Source organism: Gallus gallus, chromosome 9 (genome assembly GCF_016699485.2).
Source record: "Gallus gallus isolate bGalGal1 chromosome 9, bGalGal1.mat.broiler.GRCg7b, whole genome shotgun sequence".
Taxonomy (NCBI): Eukaryota; Metazoa; Chordata; class Aves; order Galliformes; family Phasianidae; genus Gallus; species Gallus gallus.
In genome coordinates, this window is record NC_052540.1 from 12,429,225 (window position 1) to 12,447,347 (window position 18,123).

General features: G+C 48.7%; 2 protein-coding genes across 17 annotated transcripts in view; both read left to right on the forward strand.

Moving 5' to 3' along the window:
- ACAP2 (ArfGAP with coiled-coil, ankyrin repeat and PH domains 2) overlaps positions 1-5,718 on the forward strand; it is a 56,664-nt gene extending 50,946 nt beyond the window's left edge. For all 13 annotated transcript variants that reach the window (XM_040705559.2, XM_040705563.2, XM_040705561.2 and 10 more), the window contains one exon: positions 4,812-5,718. In XM_040705559.2, coding sequence (XP_040561493.1) covers positions 4,812-4,915 — 104 coding nt within the window. In that variant the 3' untranslated portion in view covers positions 4,916-5,718. The remainder of the gene's footprint in view (positions 1-4,811) is intronic.
- Positions 5,719-5,904: 186 nt separating this feature from the next.
- Positions 5,905-18,123, forward strand: part of XXYLT1 (xyloside xylosyltransferase 1) — a 39,099-nt gene continuing 26,880 nt past the window's right edge. For 2 of the 4 annotated variants that reach the window (XM_046898415.1, XM_046898416.1), the window contains exons 1-2: positions 5,905-8,813; positions 12,546-12,693. In XM_046898415.1, coding sequence (XP_046754371.1) covers positions 8,400-8,813; positions 12,546-12,693 — 562 coding nt within the window. In that variant the 5' untranslated portion in view covers positions 5,905-8,399. Of the gene's footprint in view, positions 12,371-12,545; positions 12,694-18,123 lie in introns of all 4 variants that reach the window. The other 2 variants (NM_001389504.2, XM_046898417.1) reach the window with 2 other exon arrangements.

The window sequence follows — 18,123 nt, forward strand, 5'->3', positions numbered from 1 at the left end:
TGCAGTATAAGAAATGTATTCAGGAATTTATCAGTTTACAGCTCGATTCTTAGGGTCTGAAGAAGATTTAAGATAACTTCATACAATGTTTTTTTTAAACAGTATATACACGTTAGAGCTTCATTATGGTGCAGCTTTGTCAGGTTATGTAGGAGACCTAAAAGGAGAGTGTTTAAAGCACATAGTTATGGTAGTTTGTTAGTACAGCTGTTACCAATCTTTTTTGCTGCTGGATGTTCGGTTTTCTCCTACTGACACTTCTCTGAAACTGACGCGATGTTAGGATTTATCTGACCCTGAGTGGCAGCCTTGTAAGCCAGGCTGCTCAGAGACACTTGAGAAGTTCATCTTAGTACAAGATACCATTCTCCTTCCTTTAGAATGGACCTCTTTTTTTTTCTTAATTTTTTTTTAAGAAAAGAAACTCTACGCCAATGTAAAAATGTGTATCAAATATTTCAAAATACCTCCAGACAATTCTGAAAGTATTATTTCTTCCTTCTAAAAAGTATTTTATTAGTTAGTATCTTAAACAACAGTCATTCTTAATTATGTATTTTTGTATGCATAGCATCTCACCATTCGATTTTTTTAAGAAGTATATGTATCAGGCATTTGAGTCAACTCATACCAGAAAATAGCATTATTTAATGAGTCTGTGCAGCTTGTTCTCAGGCATTCTGTCCCAATTTACAATATGTTCTGATATGATATTTATGCAAGCTATTTCCTCTGTTACGATATGCTTCCATAGGAACCTAATTTAATTCCATGCAAATATCAATAATGAATGTATGGTTAATTGTCAGGTTATTCAAGGCAATCATAAAAATATGCTATCCCAGGCAGTAGCAAAAGAAAAACCTTTTTAAGGCTGAGTGCCAGGTACTCTTGGCTCATTTCCCATTTCGGAAGCCTTTATGTTTGTCATTGATTGATAAGGACTGTGCTTATGCCTCTCACCAGTTTGGGGCTGGAATATACTCAAGGGGCCATGCTGAGTGTCCAGTATCCCAGATGGATGGTATCAAATGAGCGGAACTTCCATATTTCATAAAGCTTCTCCTGAAGAATGGTTGTGTTTGAAATTTATCTTTAAACAAAATTCCTAGGAAATTCAAATTAAAGCAGTGAAAGTATTGAAGATCACTCAGACATTTACTTGCTCTCTCTGGAGGAGCAACAAATAAATTAGAAGTAAGTACTCAATTATGAGCATGATATGGAAGAATCCTCCACCCAAAATGCAGCAGATTACACATGTGAAAGAAAAAGTCTATTGCCTGTTTGCTCACATTGAATTTGAGGCTGTTTTCTGATATAATGCATGCTACTTCACTGACAGGATGGAGGTAACAACTAGTGGAGTAGTTTTGATTTTCCTAGTTTTTATTTTAAGTGTTCAAAATAATAACTACTGGTTTCAAATAGTGCAATGCATTTCTTTTAGGGGAGGTGATACTTTGATTCCAAAGTTATGCCCTAGGTCATAAAGGAACACTCTGGATCACTTAATTGACATGAAAAAAACTAAAACTATTATAAAGCAGAAAATGCACTTCTGTAGTTTGTACAAAAGCCTAAGTTGGTTCCTAAATATTATAAGGCTTACTTGGGCTGAATTCTTAAGAAATTCTGGCACATGAAAGTATGAATGTCCATGTCCTTAAACTGAAGATGGAGGGAGTCTGTTTTCCCTGTTATTTTGTTTAAAAGTGGTCTAGACAGGTTCTTCAAATAAGTAGAGAAAACAAAAAGCTCGGTACATCTTTTACCAAAGACACCTGGGCCTTCTTAACAGTTACAGTAGAATCTGGAGACTGCACTTCATGCAATCTGGTCCAGATATTTTTGTGTAGGCAATCTCTGATAACTGTGAGAGGGCGAGATTGATCATGGAAAGTAGAGCCAGCACAAGGCATAAAGCTTGCCCCAAATTGGAGGGAGGGTAGCATTAGAGTAGCTGTTATAACTCTGACCCTGAGCTGTACAGGGCAGTGTCCCAGCCAGAAGATCTGACTGTCTCTTTGGATACAGCAGTTCTTTACTTGCTGAAGTCTCCTAGAAAGCTGAATAAGTATTTGAGTGTTTAAGTGTTAACGTCTGCTAGCCTGCTAGGATAGTGAAACTGTGCAAGTGTAAACACAAAACCCCTCTCTGCTGTTAGGATAGAGTAGTTTGGTTGGAAGGGACCTTCCACAATCATCTAGTTCAGTTGTTCTGATGGATGTTCCCCTTACTTGGCCATAGACAAAGCAGGTCTTTTTCACTGCACAGACATGCTGAAGTATCTGCGCTACGCTTATTTTAGAACTCCTCTTTTCCAAAATTGTGTTCCAAAAGAAGATGAGGATTTTTGAGACAATTGTACATTTGCTGGGAGATATATGAGGGTAAACACTGATGTGAGAGTTTGTCATCACAACGAAGCAGACTGTATATTCCTCTGCTTCAGTAGTGCAGTTGATAGGCAATTACTAACGTAGCCGGTAGCATCAGCATTTCTGATTTTAATATACTTGGCTGGTTTGAGCTACTTAGGGAATGTCTGTGTTGCTTTGCGAGGTATAGTTGGTCTTCCAGAATAATATTCTTAGAGTGGGAACTGGCTGAAATTAGCTTGTTCCACAAAATGCTCATTTCTGGTGGTAGGAGCCATACGCACCATCGTTCTGATTCTCGTATAATACTTGAGTGCTCATCTTCTGGTGCTGCAGTATGTCTGCTAACTATTTGATATTAGAACTGCTACTGTTTCTTCCTATCTTTTCTTGAATGTATCATGTGTGCCTTTTAATTTATTCTGGTGTTAAATGGTAAAGCAGTGTTTCAGTATTTTTGTACATAAAATCTGCACTTTAGTGAAAACATTGCTTGGAAAGAGAATTTCCAGAATTAAACTTTAAAGTAAGATTTTAAAAGAATAAGGTTTACAGCATTAAATATTTTAATGCAGCATACAAACTAACGGGGCACTTTATTTTACTCTATTTTTGTATGTAATATTTTTGTTATGTAATATAGTAAAAAACAGAGCCACGACGTATCTTACAAAAATAGCTTTTTTCTTCCAAGTTTATTTAAGAGAACTAATGATGGCAACTTGAACTACAGTACTAGTTCACAAATGGAACCCGTGTCTGTATTAAAAGCCTCAGTTCTTGCATCATACCAGCTTGATTCTGATTTGTGCTCCTCAAACCCAGTCTTGGGATGGATCTTTCAACTTCTTTCATTCTGTGCTTATCCTCCGCTGCAGGCAGTTACCAGAAACTTGTGATAAAGTGTGTTGTGTGCCTGTTTCATCTCTAGAACGTACTTGAAACTAAACCTGAAAACCAAAAGAGATTTCACTAGAATGAAAGCTTCCTAGCAGAGTAGTGCGGAATTTATTTGTCCTTTAAGATGTGTGCAGAATTGTCACTACACTTCTGTGTAACCCCACGTACCGTGTGAAGTATTTGTAGAAGGTCAGTTATCACTTCTGAAAGCGTTTTCAAATGAATGAAGCCTCATCTCCACTATTTGCAACGTACAATGGTTCTGATATTGGAAATGTGCATTAAAAAGATGGAAACACAGAGCAGTGTAACTTCTCACACAAAAGAAATCCTTTCTAAAACTGTCCTTTTGAAAGGAGTGGTGGAATTGTGATTCTTGTGCAGTCCTGCTGTTGTAGGAGGGGGAGGGAAGGGGAAAGGAGGGGCTGAGAATCACGTTCAACCTATGTGATAGTAGATATTGTTAGGTTGATTTCTTTGTTGCATTATTAATCAAGTTGTCAGCAGGGAGCAGTAATGCTGGGATCTTGTCCCACGCGGTCATCTGCTTTGGGAAGACAGGAAAATCTGGATGGCTGAATATTTCCTGACTGGACTGAGTGCTTTACATATTTAGTTCCCTTTGAAGTCAATGGAGTGTGGTCAATGTTTTAAAGTAAAAGGAGAACTCGAGGCCCAAAATGTTGCAGCAGATAGAAAACAAACAAAGAAAAAATTCTTCTACCACTCTAAAATGGTAGAAGAATGACCTGGCAATGACTCAAGAAGTAATTACTCTCGAATGTGATTTTCCAGTTTGGAGAGAGAAGGGGAGACAGAGCAGGTGCAAATTGCTGCCTTTCCTTACTCTGGAATAGAGCCGTGCTTGTTGTCAGGTTGTTCTTACACACAAAGGGTGAAGATAAGAAACATGGAAAAATGTTTAAGGAAGGTGCTGTTACTTTTAGAGATAAACCTAGAGGATATAATGGATGTCCAATGATGCAGTAAAAATTGATGCTTGCTTAAGTAGTAGTTGAAAAGCTTTTATGACCAACAACTAATTACTTAGGATTGCTTTTTATAGTATTGCTTGCTAATTGTTTCTTTCATGGGGAGCTCTGTCTGGCTGCTGGACTTGTGGCCTCTGTTTCCCAGCAAAGCTTCAGTGACACCGTAATTCTAACTTGGTTAGCAACTCCTTTCAAAAATGACTTTTGTTTCTCGAGAGCTAATAAACATTTTTTTATTTTACATTGCTTTAAAATGCTTGCACTTCTCCTTTCTAACTCTGGACTTTCCTCTGTGCGGCTGCCTTTGAGGTACTATTGCAGGTATAGTTTGGCTTTGTTTAATTTGCTTCTACAGAACGTGCATGCAATTAAACAGTCTCAGAGTTCACATCAGCATCATTCCATCTATAAGCAGTCCCTTACACCATTAATATATGTTTTTACAGTGATTGGTAGCATGGTAGGGCATTTGTGTAGTGCTGGGTGATGTTTCAAACATTTGTGCTAATTAACTGTTTCCTTTCTTCTCTTCTTTTAGGAGATGAAATTTATCAGGACATTTTTCGTGACTTTTCCCAAATGGCATCAAATAATCCAGAGAAGCTAAACCGTTTCCAGCAGTCAGATTCCCAGAAGCCTTAAGTGTCAAGAAGGAAAAGAACCTGCTCCTTATAGTGCAAGTCGTCTTTACGCTGCAGAATGAATTATATGCGTTTTGTTAGTTTGGATAAAATGACCACTCTAAATGTAGCTGTAGATAGCGGTAGCTGGGGAATTGTATACAAGTTTTTATGCTGTACAGTACATACACCTCAGCAGCTGAAAAATATGTTTATTAAAAAAAAAAAAGGAATACCTGCTAGCTCAGTATAGAAATAGCACCTGTTAGCAAGTACCACATTCATCTGTGACTCGTATGTGAAGTTAGAAGTGCACAGCTGTGTGTGTTGCAGATGGTGGCTGAGGGATCAGATTGGCTTTGCTGTCAATATCCTCTGCTGCCACCTGTCTCACTATTGCCATAAAGATGCACCTCTGACAAGAAGGTCTAGGTTGCATTTTCTTGGACTGTTTGGAAGGGAAATCAGGTAATGACTTGCTGAATTGTCCTTCTGCCTGCGGGCCTGTAGCTTACAGGATTCTCTTGTTCCTACGCTGACACTGGTTAGAGGCAGGCTGGTAATAACAAGGTGTGGGAGCTTTTCTCTTTCTCAAGCTCTTTGGCAGTGGAAGCTTTAACACCAGGCTGGCCTTTATGCTGGTGACTGCAGGTCAGTCACAATAGGTGTATATCCCGAAGGACCAAATTTCTAAGAGTAGTTTATTTTTTTCTTTTTTTTTTTTTTTATTTCCCTTTCTAAAATTAAGACTTGCTGTGAAGGAAGTAACTTTTAAATGAGCACTTGGAACCTTTCATGAGGAAAAATAAATGTAATCCTGCTGGACATTATGTGGGTTTTGTCAGTACTTTGACATCTGGACATGAAAATTGAGATATTAAAGTAAAAAATGGAAAGCTGAAGGTGTTTGTGCAGAACAACCACGCAAAGGCTGTTTGTCACCTTTTATCCTTGCTGTTCTCACTGCTAGCCCTAAGCTGCATATATAAAACTCCATATTGTAATACAGCCATCCTAAATTTAGGTCAGTCACGCACGGTGTAATGTCCACATCTTTGCAGATTTTGTATACGTGTCTGAGCTAACATTTGCAGAAGGAAACGTAGGAATTTCGCTGCACGTTCTTGCAAAGTAACAAATGAGCACAGTCTGCAGCTGTATTGAGGGCAGCAACACAAACTGCTTTTTTCAGTGAGCTCTACTCTGCTCATGTGCGTGCATAAATGGTGTCTGCAGGTACATGCGTATGTGTCAGGTCAGGTAGTGCCTAGGTCATCGTCAGCTGAAGCCATAAACCAGCAGATGCAGTCCTTTATGCTGTATTTGCCCTAAGGAAAACTTGAGGAGAATTTTTAGCCACAACATCCTTGTGAGTGTTCTGTAGTCCTGTTAGCCACAGCACTATGCTAACCTTCTGTATATGTAGGAAATGAATGGGGTTTTCTCCAAGTTGCTTAATAACCAAAACTGGGCAAAGAATTTTTGTAGGTTATGGTAAAATTAAGCTTCCCAGCATGTTAAATATTTAACAAGGCTTTTCACATATATATTATTTTGCAGAAAATGTACAGCCATGCATTTAATCTGGATGATTCTTGATGCAAAGGTAATAGCACCTGAAAAGTGAGCACTGAGTTTTCCAAGCAAAAGAATCTCATAAACGATTTTTGCTTCATGTGTGGTGTAATTATGCTAGGAAGAGCAGATTCTGCCCACTTCGAGGGTGCGTTTAGTTGAATAATAAGCAACTTAATAGAAATTACTGCTTATAGATGATTCATAGCCTTTTTAAATCATTGTCTATGAACTGATGATGTACTTCTTAATCTGTATTTAACAGCGGTGGATGTTTTGTTAGTAGATTTTAGAGGAAGTTAAATGCCCCGTGTACAGACGGACCATGTAAGATATGGCTATGTATAGTGTACACTTTATACATAGATTTCTTTTTTCTAAAGATGTGTGTCCTCTGCTGCCTACGGGACAGGCAGTGTACGGTGTGATTGTCAAGTAAAGCTCCCTACAGCTCAGTGGCATAATCTCTGTCTCACTCCTTGCTGCTGAGACACCCAACCCACACGGGTATTTTCCTTCCCAGCCACAAAAATCTATCAAACTTTGCAGGATAATTTCCTGCCAACAAAAGCTTCTTCCCTGTAGCTCTGCAGATCCATTTGCATTCTGACTTTGGAAAGCAGCATCATACTGTTACGTGGGGTCTCACTATCAGACTGTTCATGCTGAAGGGCTAGAAACATACCTGATCTTTGGGTCATACGACTCTCTTTCAGGAGATTTGGAGTTTCAGTGGATTGGGGATTAGGTGCAGCACTTCTGAGCCCACAGCTTTGTTCCCTGATCTTTTTTGGTACACTGGGAGGCCCAGTATAAGTGCCGCTTTTCAGGTCAGGTGCAATACATACGTTAAGGTCTTGCTCATCAGCAAAAATGAATGTGTCATTAAGCTGCATGCAGTGCAGTGAGGCTGTCCCAGCAGATACTGCAGGCTCAGCGCTCCAGGCCCTCTGCCTTGCAGGATCCAGCCCTTAGTAAGAGAAAGCATGATTAACTCCTGTGTAGTGATTTACCACGTAGACCATTAAAAGACTGCAGGATATTCCTCCTAGGCAGAGTTACACCACATGTTCCAAAAGCCTCTTGGAAAGACAAATGTGTAAGAGCGTGCTCAGCATATATTCTAATGCATCTTAATTTCAGAGGTACAATTCCCTTTATGTTGCATGTGAAGATAGCATCTCTGGTGTCTCCTTAGCTACCCGTGTTGTTTTGATTGTTCCTAAGGTTCCATGTTTTGTTAACGCTGGTACAATGCATGTAAACAAACTGATAAATCATCTTTCTGCATAATGCTGCTGAATGGTATCAGACATACAGATATACAGACATACTGGGCTTTGCTCCTGTAACTTCGGCTGAAGGCGGTGGGTTGCGGACATCCCGCTTGCTTCTGCAGGCCGCCCTGCTGCAGTCTGAGCACGTTTGGGTTGCTGGTTGTGTTGAAGCCTTCAGCCTCCTCCCCGTTTGGGCCCAACCCAAGTGCTCGCTGGCATTGGGGTGGGCTTTGGTCTCATTTCGGAGGCTTTGGCCTGTAGCTTTCAGGACTTCGATGCCGCGTGTCATCCCTTAGCCGCGTTAAGGGGTGCTCTACTGACAGTGCTTCTTTCACTCCCTGCAGTTGTGTATTTTACCCGTTTGTATTTACCCTTCCCCACGTCAGCACCCTCCCCCAGGAAAGGAGGACTCCCCTGCCTTGCAGCGACATCAGTACGCGTTATCTGAATTGCTGCTCTACCAAAGAAAGCTTTGCATCACTGAAGGAAAAAAGAGAGGACGGCAATAACCGCTCCGGGGGCTGCGACGCCTCCAGCCGGGCTGAGGGCAGAGCGCCGCGCTTCGCTACCGGCCGTTCCGCGCCCCCGGCGCCGCCTCCCAGCGCGGGGCGGGGCGGGGCCGCAGCATGGCGGCGGGCGGCGGGTAGCGGCGGGATGGGCTGGGCGCGCTCGCAGCCGTGCGCGCTGGCGCTGGCGGCGGCCCTGGCCGTGTGCGCCTTCTACTACCTGGGCGGCGGCGGGGAGACCTTCTCCAGCGCCACCCGCCGCCTCCGCGCCACGCGGGCCGCCGCGCCGCCCGCCACGCCGCCCGGCCCGGCCCGCCGCGAGAGGACGGCGGCCGGAGGAGAGGCGGGCCGGGCGCTGCACCTCCTGATGATGTTCACCAAGGCGGAGCGCAGCCCCGCGCTGCGCGGTAAGGGCCAGGCCGCGCTGCGCTCCCTGCTGCGCCACGGGCGGCTGCGCCGCGGGGACGCGCTGCACCTCCACCTCGTCACCGACGGCGCCAGCAGAGACATCGGAGAGGGGCTGCTGAGGGACGCGCTGCGCGGCGCCGCCTTCCGGCACCAGGTGCGGCGGGGGGGGGGGAGGGAGGGGAAGGCGGGGGAGAGAAGGGGCGGCCGGGGGGCGGCGCTGGGCCGGGGCCCGCGGGATCTCCGCCCCGTTCCCGGCCTCGGTGTGTGCCCGCCCCGCCGCAGCTCTGCGCCTGCCGGCCGCCGGGACGTGCGCTCCTGTGCTGAGGTGTGGGGCGCTGCTCGGAGCCCTCCTGCGGCCCTGAAGGAGCGTTTCCTTTAATGTTATCTAAACTCTGCTGGAAGAGCCTGAGGTGCTCCCGCAGGTGTAACCGCGGTGTTGTTCGTACAAAGTATTTCTCGGTAAATAATCCCGTCTTTCCTGACAGTGCTCAGTCAGCTGCCGACCACAGCGGTGCGGCTGCAGGTGCGTTACCCGGGCTGTAGGCGGGAGCTGCTGGCACAGCCTCCGTGTCAGCTCCTACACACAGAGCTGTGCCTCAGCACCAGCAGCCCCCGGGGCGCTCACGGTGACAAGTGGGCAGAAAACACCAGCAGGAAACATCAGGATAGCTTGCGGCTCTCGTGCTGCTGCAGTTCAGAAGAAGGCAGACTCTCAGTGCACTCTGGTGGCTCCAGCAGTAGCCATCTGCCCTGAGGCCTCTCCTGGCTTCCCTCAGGTGCTCGCAGGGCGCTTTCCTGGTCTTTACGCAGCTTTCCCAGAGCAGGCGCAGAGCTGAGGCCTGCTGAGTGCCCGGAGCTGCAGGGCAGGGCTGCTGAGCCCCGAGATGTGCTTCTACTTCATGGGGAGCACTGGGGTTTTGGAGCTGCCTTTGCCAGGCCCTCCCAGCAGAGCTGGGATCAGGTAGAATCTCTGCTGGAGTGAAGGAATCAGCGAACCTTCACTTAGGGAAGGTATCAGGCCAGCTCTCATCGCTCCCTGGGCGTATTTGCATTTTCAGGCACTTACAGAGCTGTCTGGAGAGCGCAGCAGCTGGCTGCAGCCTCCCACAGTGTGCAGACAGTGAGAGGAGGAGTGCTTTGGGGTGCACACAGCAGTGTGTGCAGGACGGCGTCTGCAGATCTTCGTGCTGCACTGAGGGCAGGCCTGGGCTGTCCCAAGTCCTCGGAGCATGATGGCACAGCGTCACCGGGCCTGCGGTCTGGATTGCCTTGGGAGCACCGGCTGCATGCAGATGTGTCCCAGATGCGAGCCGTGCCGGCAGCAAGCAGCAGATGGAGCTGGAGCTCCACAGCACAGTGCTGCATGGAGCCATGAGCAGCAAGCGAGCAACACTGCTGCACGAAGGGCTCGCAGCCTGCCCGGCTGGGCTCTGCCAGCAACATTTGCCTGTGCCATGCCCTGTGAGCCCCAAGCAGCGCCTGCCTGCAGGGTTTGCTATGCTCAGTGACTTGTTTAGGTGGTTCTCTCCATGGGTACTACCTAGTGCCAACCCACACCCTTCCCAAACTAATTTTTGGAGCCCTCTCCTGGGACCGCTGCTTTTCTCCCTGTGCAATTCAGTGGCAGGAGATCTGGTTGTTTGCAGCTGCCCCTGGTCATGGGGTAGAGGTGTCCTGCAGCCACCAGCGGCTGCTCCAGAAGGAGGCTGGAGCCCCACGGCACAGTCCCGAGGGCTGGCTTTCAGGAAGCCTCGCTCTGGTTTCTACAAGTCAATGCTTCTCACTCGGGCAGGCCCAGCCCTGTGTTCACAGCTCCATCTCCTCTGTGGGATGTGGTTATCACCTGCCCTGGTGAGGGCCTTTGTGAGCCACAGTGGGGCTGTGGGGGAAGCCTGGGCTCTCCTCCTCCTCCACTGTGGGTCCGGCACACACCACCAAGCTGCCATCAACCCTGCTCTTTATGGGATTGCTGCAAAGGTGCCTCGCACCAGAAGGAGGGAAACAAAAAGAGAAACTGAGTGTATGGCAGTTGTTTCCTGGTGAACCAATTGAAAAGGTCCTTTCTCAGTATGAGATGTGTTTATAAAATATGTGTTCGTGCAGGAAACCCCCAGAACTTAGTTTTCTTGATGTCCTCAGTGAACTCGCTCAGATTTAGCTACAAGGATTTACTGAAAGCTGCTCCACAAATAAATAGCAAAGCACAAAATTAGCAACAGATAAACAGGCTGTGCTCAAGTGAGGGGAGAGGAGAGGCCTCTGCAGTGCTGCAGTTGCAGAAGGAAGGTTCCTCGTGTCGGGAGTTTGTTATGCAGAAGTGCTTCACCAAAGGATGGGCAAGAGGAACACGTTTTCCACTGCTTTCTTTGGAAGCAGAAGGAAGACAGAGTTTGTCCCCTGGCACTCCACTGCTCATTTCAGAGATGACTAGAATTGGGTTGAACTCAATTTTTTCACCCCTGCTATGCTGTTTGTCATCTCAGATGGGAGAAGTTTGAAGCCTGACTGCTTCCATGGGGAGGCCGGCACCGTGGCACTGCAGCTGTGCCGCTGTGCTGGGTGTTTCTACAGCGATCCTGGAGCAAAAGGAGCGAAACCGTCGAATCGCTGAATAATTTAGTTTGGAAGGGAGCTGTGTGGATGGTGGGGCTGGCAGGGCCAGCTAGGGGAAGTATCTCAGCATCCCTCAACAGAAATAAGCACTGCTGCCGTTGTGTCCTCACCAGTGTTCAGCCCCTGCTGGAATTTTCCTGCTTTCTCCTGCCTGAAGAAGGCAGCATGACCTCAAGTCTCCAACTCAGAGTTGCTGAACTCTCTAATGTGCACCAGGGTCACGTCCCTGGGGTCTGTTCATTATGCTGGAAGTTCCTCCAGTTATCTGCTGTGATTCAGTGACCTGCATCATTCTGAGTGTGTAATAATGAGCATCGGCCCGCAAGAAAGTTCCTATTCTTCTGACTTGGGCTGAAATTAATTACGAGCTTGTAAAATTTCATTTGCTGACACAGTTTATTTACAGTTGCTCCTGGTTTTGGAGCAGATGTGGTTTGCTTCATTGCTGAGCTTTCAAGTGACTCCTGAAAACTAAGTGCAGTGGGCTGCTGGGGTTTTTGGTTTGGTCATTTGTAGCCAGAGTGCAAAGGTTTGGTTTTGTTTTATAAGTTTGAGTACTAACAGGACACAGGCTGTAATGGAGTGCCAGAGGTCCCGGTTCTGGCCGTAGCAGTGCTACCCGCCTGGCTCCAGCATGGCACAGGGCACCCAGTCCCTTGGCTGCTTGTCACAGCACGGGGAAGCTCCTGCCAGAAGAGATGCTCAGCTCTGCGGTAACTGCTCAATGTCTGGATTTTCCCCAGCTTGCCGTGTCCTGCCCTCCTGTCCCTCCCAGCCCTGCTGGGGACATGCTGCGCAGCTTTCTTCACTGCTGGGCTGATGTTCAGGAAATCCGGGCTGGGTTCCTGGCCATGTCACGGCCTGCCTTTGTGGCAGGGAGCAAGTCTCGGTCCTCAGGGTGCGTGACGTGGGCTGGCTTGCCTCAGAGCTGCGGGATGCCAGAGCCCGGGGTGAGCTGTCACCTCCCTGATTGACTCCATATGGAGGCCAGATATGTGCTTACATTTTGGCAGTGTCAGCAGCTGGGACCAGAGGCTGCGAGAAAATATCAGTTGAACAGATTTGATGGAGCCTCTCCACGCCTGCCTCACGTTTACGGTGTGGCCATAAAAATCCCCCCTTCCTGTCCCCGCTACACCTAGCTGCCTGTTGTGCAGCTGGAACTGCAGTGAGCTGCACCGGGGCTTTGCAGCCTCCCACCTGTGTGCTGAGCTGAGGCTGCTGGGGGCGGCTGAGTGTCGTGGCTGAGCGGTGCCCCTGCTGTCTCTCCTAGGTAATAATCCACGATGTCAGCGAGCTGACTGAGAAGCTGTTTCCAATCGTTGAAGCCATGCAGAAACACTTCAGTGCTGGATCAGGGACCTACTACAGCGACTCGATTTTCTTCTTGTCCGTCGCAATGCATCGGATCATGCCCAAAGGTAAGGCCCAGCTGAGCTGCAAGCACAGCCTGTATATGTGAGCTACGTGGAATGCAAAGTTAACAGACTTCCATGGAAAGAGGCTACGTCATCGGGGGATGGTGGGAGGTTTCTGTGCCACACAGCAGGCTGGTGCTGCCCTCACACCTCAAGATGTTAGAGAAGGCAGGACTGGAGCTGGCCTGGCCACATGCAGCCGTGTATTTGTCATGTGTGTTTTTACAACCTCCCTTCCCCTTAGTGTGTCAGCAGAAAGAGGTGCCACGTGCTGCAGCACAGTGAGGGTGCTGCTTGCTCGCCAGTGTCAGCAGTGCGGTTACTGAGCGCACCTTCCCTTCCTGTGGCTTTGATGAGCTGTTGGGAGGCTTTGCTGGTTAACAGCCACTGATCACTTAACTTTTCTTATTGTGTCTTCACTGTTATTGAGTGTTGAGGAAACAACAATAAATCTGCAAGAAAACAAGGCAGCTGGCAAAAGGAGCTTGGCTCAGTTGTCCCACTTTCCTCCCCAGCTGCGTGCGGTTATTTCTTCCAGGACCGACGTGCTCTGTAGCCTTGGATCAGTCAGCAGTTCTGCTGCCTTCCCCGTCTCTCCCATTTTGTAGGTCACGATTGTTTTTCTTACGCTGAGGTCAGGGCTGGGAGAAAGGTTGGAGGCTTTTCCTTAAGACCGGTGGCCAACGATCACGTTGCTATTGGCGTTTATTCCCTTAGAAGCAGAGTGCTGAATGTGAGCAGTCACGCATCAGTGCAACAAGGGCTGCGCCCGGGGCACAGTGTGAGGGGTCTGTGCCCTCTGCTCAGCAGGACGGGTTGCACACCCGAGCCCTTGTCTGGAGCTCACCCAGTCCTGCCCATGGGGTCACGGCTCCTCCCAGTATGGTGCACGTGGTTTGTGTTTGCTGGGCCGCCTCCGCACAGGGTCTGGTCTGAGAGGGAGCCATTTGGGAAGCCCTTCACATGAGAGTTAAAAACAGAGGGGCCTTCTTGGGGCCCTGGTATGTCCTGTAGCCACTGTGGTTTCACAAACAGCGTTTGCTTGCCAGACAAGGAGGAAGTGGAGCAGACGTTCCTTTCCTTCCTGTGTTCCCAGACCATCCTTTTGGGGAGGGTCACCATGCCAGTCTTTCACTGCAGAGGCACTGGCAGAGGCCTGGCTCACCCCATTGCGAGGCCCGCAGCCCACTGCCCTGCTGCTGTGGGGGCACAGGCAGGTGGGTGCAGTGTCCGGGGGCACACTGGTGTCAGTGCTCCCCACGGCACCCTGCTGCTAAAGCAGGCTGCCCGCTGTGCTGGTGAAGGCGCAGCACTAGCACAGACTGGGAGTGGAACAGCCACTGAGTTCAGAGGTTCATTGCTGCCGAGAATGGGAGTCAAGTTTTCTCTCTGTAGACGTGCTCCCCATTCATCACATTCCTTCCTGAGCTGCATGGCATCCATCCAAGAAGCAGACAGACACCCCTCTCCCTGGAGTCCTAGAAGGCCTCGTGCTCACCCATGTTCCATGTCTCTAGGATCCATCAGCCACTTCCCAAACATCTGCCGAATGTGTGCTGAAGGCAGCAGATTGCTCCTGGCCGCCCTCCCGGCACCATGCCTGGCACACTGCAGGTACAGCTGCAGGCTGCGCTGTGCTGCAGGCACTTGAAGCTGCCTTTGAGCAGTGCAGCTGGGCACGTGGCAGCAGCCCGCTCCTGCTGCATGCCGGTGGCTTCACTCTTCCCTCGGCTCTCAGCTGGCACTCACCACTTCCTCTGCAACCAGAGCAGAAGCTTGTGCTGGCCGCTGCCCAGGCATAACATTTCCTGCAATCTTGCCACCACAAATTTCAGGCAAAGCCTTTCTCTTGCTGAGCTGTGAGCTAAATGTGGAGGACGCTGGCTTTGTGGCCGTGTCTCACTCATGACATGGGGCAGTGGGGACAAACTGAAACATGGGAAATTCCACTTACCCATAAAAAAAAAAACCTACTTTTCAGCGAGGATAGTGAGGGATCAGACCCATAGAGTGCTGTGTCTTCATCCTTGGAGGTCCTTAGAGCTGAAGTGGGCGATGGCCTGGGCTCTGGGTGACCTGCTGTAGGCAGGGGTAGGAGTGGGCAACCTCGAGAGGTCCCATCCAACCTTGGCTGCACTGTTATTCTCTGGTTTTAAGTGAATGTGCTGTACCCAGCTCTTTATTAGCCGTTGGTAATTTTGTTGTCTAGTCATGTCTGCATCCTGAGTGCTTTGAAGTCTGTTGAATACAAATGACAGTATTAGTTCTGTCTAGTTCTCTTGCCCTGGTACCTATGCTTCATCTTTACTGTGTGCTGAAGACACCCATATTATACAGTCTGCCAGCCAAAAACCGTTCAGACATACCGAGATGTCTTTCCTCAGTTCACCAACTGTGGGTAGTTTTGTCTCCTGAAAAGCTTGCTTGCTGTCTGTCAGTGTGACAGGGGCTTGCAATGGCCTCTTTGGCGCACAGGATGTATAAAGAGGCATTTTACAGTTCCTTGAGTTTAGTTTTTGTTTCAGAAGCTGCTAGTAAAGCTGATTTATATTTCCCTTGCAAGGGAGGTCAGATGCAGAGCAGGGTGCCTGCAGTGCCGGGTGATTTATGGCCTGGCAGGGCTTCCCAGCCTGCTCCCTGCTTCCCAGCTGTGCAGTGGGGCCTGGCAGGAGGCAGCGGGCATACAGAGGGCTGGCAGTGCCCCAGGGCCGCTCCTGCTGCTCTGTGTCTGCAGGCCGGGCTGAGTGCCTGCTGCTTCATCTCCACTGCAGCTCAGCCACCTTAGATGTGAACCATGTGAAGGTTGGTGCTTCTGGCATTTCTGCTGCGTCTGTATTTTTACCCACCTGCTTTTATGTGCAAATGTAAGAGCCTTCTGACTGGGGACGAGGAGGCCTACGTATCTGCTGTCCCTTGAGAACTCATGCATGGTGTGGGAATGGTGCTGTGCTCCCAACTTCCCTCCTGGCCGCGTCTCATACCTCTGGGAAAGCAATCCCAGGTGGAAGCTGCTTTGCTAAGTTGGAAGGTAAGTGTTTGACGCTCCATTTTCCTGCAGCACCAGCATTTCTCCTGGTGCATTTTGGTTCCACCTCGCCCTGCATCTTTGCAGGCGTGGCTGGCTCCCGAGCTTCAGCCCCAGGTTTTGTGGGAGCTGGATTGAATTGCAAGTTTAAACATGCTCCAGCAGAAATGAAGGCTGTGATTTGAATATTAAGTTCTCTCTTGTGTGTTTGTTTGCATTTGTATCAGTGTGTGAAGGTTTTTAGGAGAGCTCAGAACATTTGCGTTTAAGTCGTCTGGCTTTAGGTTCCCAGGTTCATCATTTGGAGGTGACATGGCATTTTTGGCCTCCCATAACATAGTGCTCTGAAGCTGCAGGTTTGTGATGGTGCACTGACTTTGCAGATTGATGGCGCACAAAAGCTGAGCAGTTGTTGTTTTTTAAAGATTTTTGTAGAACATATGCATGGCTGTGTGCGCATTGCACTGAGAGTAAATGTTCTGTGCCACTCAGCTGTTCTGCTTTTCACTGCTGCTTTGAATCCTTGCCCACAAAACTTTGCATCTCAAACCTGCAGCTGCCAAACTATAATATGACAGCCTCTTAGCTGCTGTAAATCATGTAACTCTCTCGCCTTCTAATGTCTTACATCGGTGGAGTTAACCTGATTTAAACCAGCTGGGGAGCTGGTATGCAGCGTGCAGAAGTGCAGACTGCATAAGTCTCATCTGTGCCTGCGACTCATAAATCCTGTTTTAATGCGGCGTGGCCAGGCCTGAGGGGCTGGGGGAGGGGCTGGTGTGTTTCAGTGATTCTGCAATGGAAAACTGGGGGGAAAGTTACACAGAGAGGACAAGCAGGGTTCCGACTTAGGAGGAGCTGCTGAGGTGAAGGCGACGCCAGAATGAAATGGTCCAGGGATCTGCAGAGCTCAGGCTGGTGAGGCTGTCTCCGGGCTAGAAGGAGAAACTAGACTGGCAGGGAATAAGGCAGACAAGCAGTCCACGGTCGAGCAGCCCTTTTGTGGCCCAACTCGGGTTGGTCTCTCTGTAATCCTGATGCTACAGGGCTTGGTCTCATTGAGCCTTAGAGCAGGACCCCAGCCCTTGGCTGAGAGCTCAGGGAGAGCTGTCTCAGCAGCATCCACCTTCCTCATGCTGCCCCTCTTCAACTCGTGCATGTTAAGCTGCAGCCACATCCTGGCTGTGTGTGAAAAAGAGGCGCCAACCCTTCTGTTTCACTGCCCCACTGCATTTCCATTCGGGTTTTCTGGCATCGGATGAGATCATCTCATGCCGAAGTGCCGTGTGGCTGAGGGAGAACGTCTGGGGAGAGCAATCAGAGCTGAGGCAGTATGTGTGCTCTGTGATTTCTGTGGGCACACAGCTGCTGGAGGTAGCACGGCACAAGCAGGTAGCACGTTGCTTCTCTCTGGTGTTGAATTCTCTCTACCTGCTCAGCTCTTTCATAGTGTCGTCCAGGAAACCTCTTCCCCTCTGTCCCCAGTGAAAGCTTTCTTCTTTGTGGAGTGATCACGTACATAAGGTCTGCAGTTCAGAGCTGCTGGCTCTTGCTTCAGCCATGTTCTGGGGAGGGTTTTTAGGCACAGGTGCCTGGCAGTGAGCCTCCCAACAACAGGAGGTGCTGCTCCATGGCAGAACTGGTCCCTGCATGAGCTACCCAAGGCCTTCTGCATGGTGCTGCCAGCGCTCCACAGCTGGGCTGGGATGTCCAAATAGCAACAGGCAACGGCTAATGTGGGAGCCAGAAAGGGTGCTGCAATGCCAGAAGCCATAGGCAGAGCCTGTTTACCTTGTTTTTGCTGGTTGTTTGGCAACAGAATCACTGTGTTGGACAAGAGGGGACGGAGCAAGAGGAAATAGGACTGGATGAAAAAGTGAAGTCCACGTGAATTTTGTCCAAAGCTTCTACAGTCATCTGGCTAATGTTCTCAATGAAACATCTCTGTGGCTTATCTCTGTTGACTGGACCAGAGGAGCTGTGTCTTTTAGCTGCAGGGGAATCTCTGAAACTCAGCTTGGAGGTAATGTGTCACGTGCAGTTAGGGTGTTTAGCAGAACTTGACTGAAGATGGCATTTGACAAATTGGAGACAGCAGGGTTTCCTAGCTTTAAGAACAGCTGGCGGCCCCCCTGAGGGGGTTAGCATCATCTCTGTAAGTAAGCTCCCTCCTCCCTGCCCAGCAAGGTGTGGGGAGGCCCTCGAGGTTCCTCTCTCACTGATAGCCCAGCATAGAGGCAGAAGCCCTGACAAAGGCTGAGAGGTGAGCACAGAGTGGAAAGGGCCCCTGGGCTGTGCTGTTCCTGCAATGCAAGAGGTTAGCTCTCATGTGGCATCTTCCAGGTGAAGCCCTGACTCATTAATCTTGGTGTTCTGGGTGGGCAGCACTGCTTCTCTGAAGCTGATGG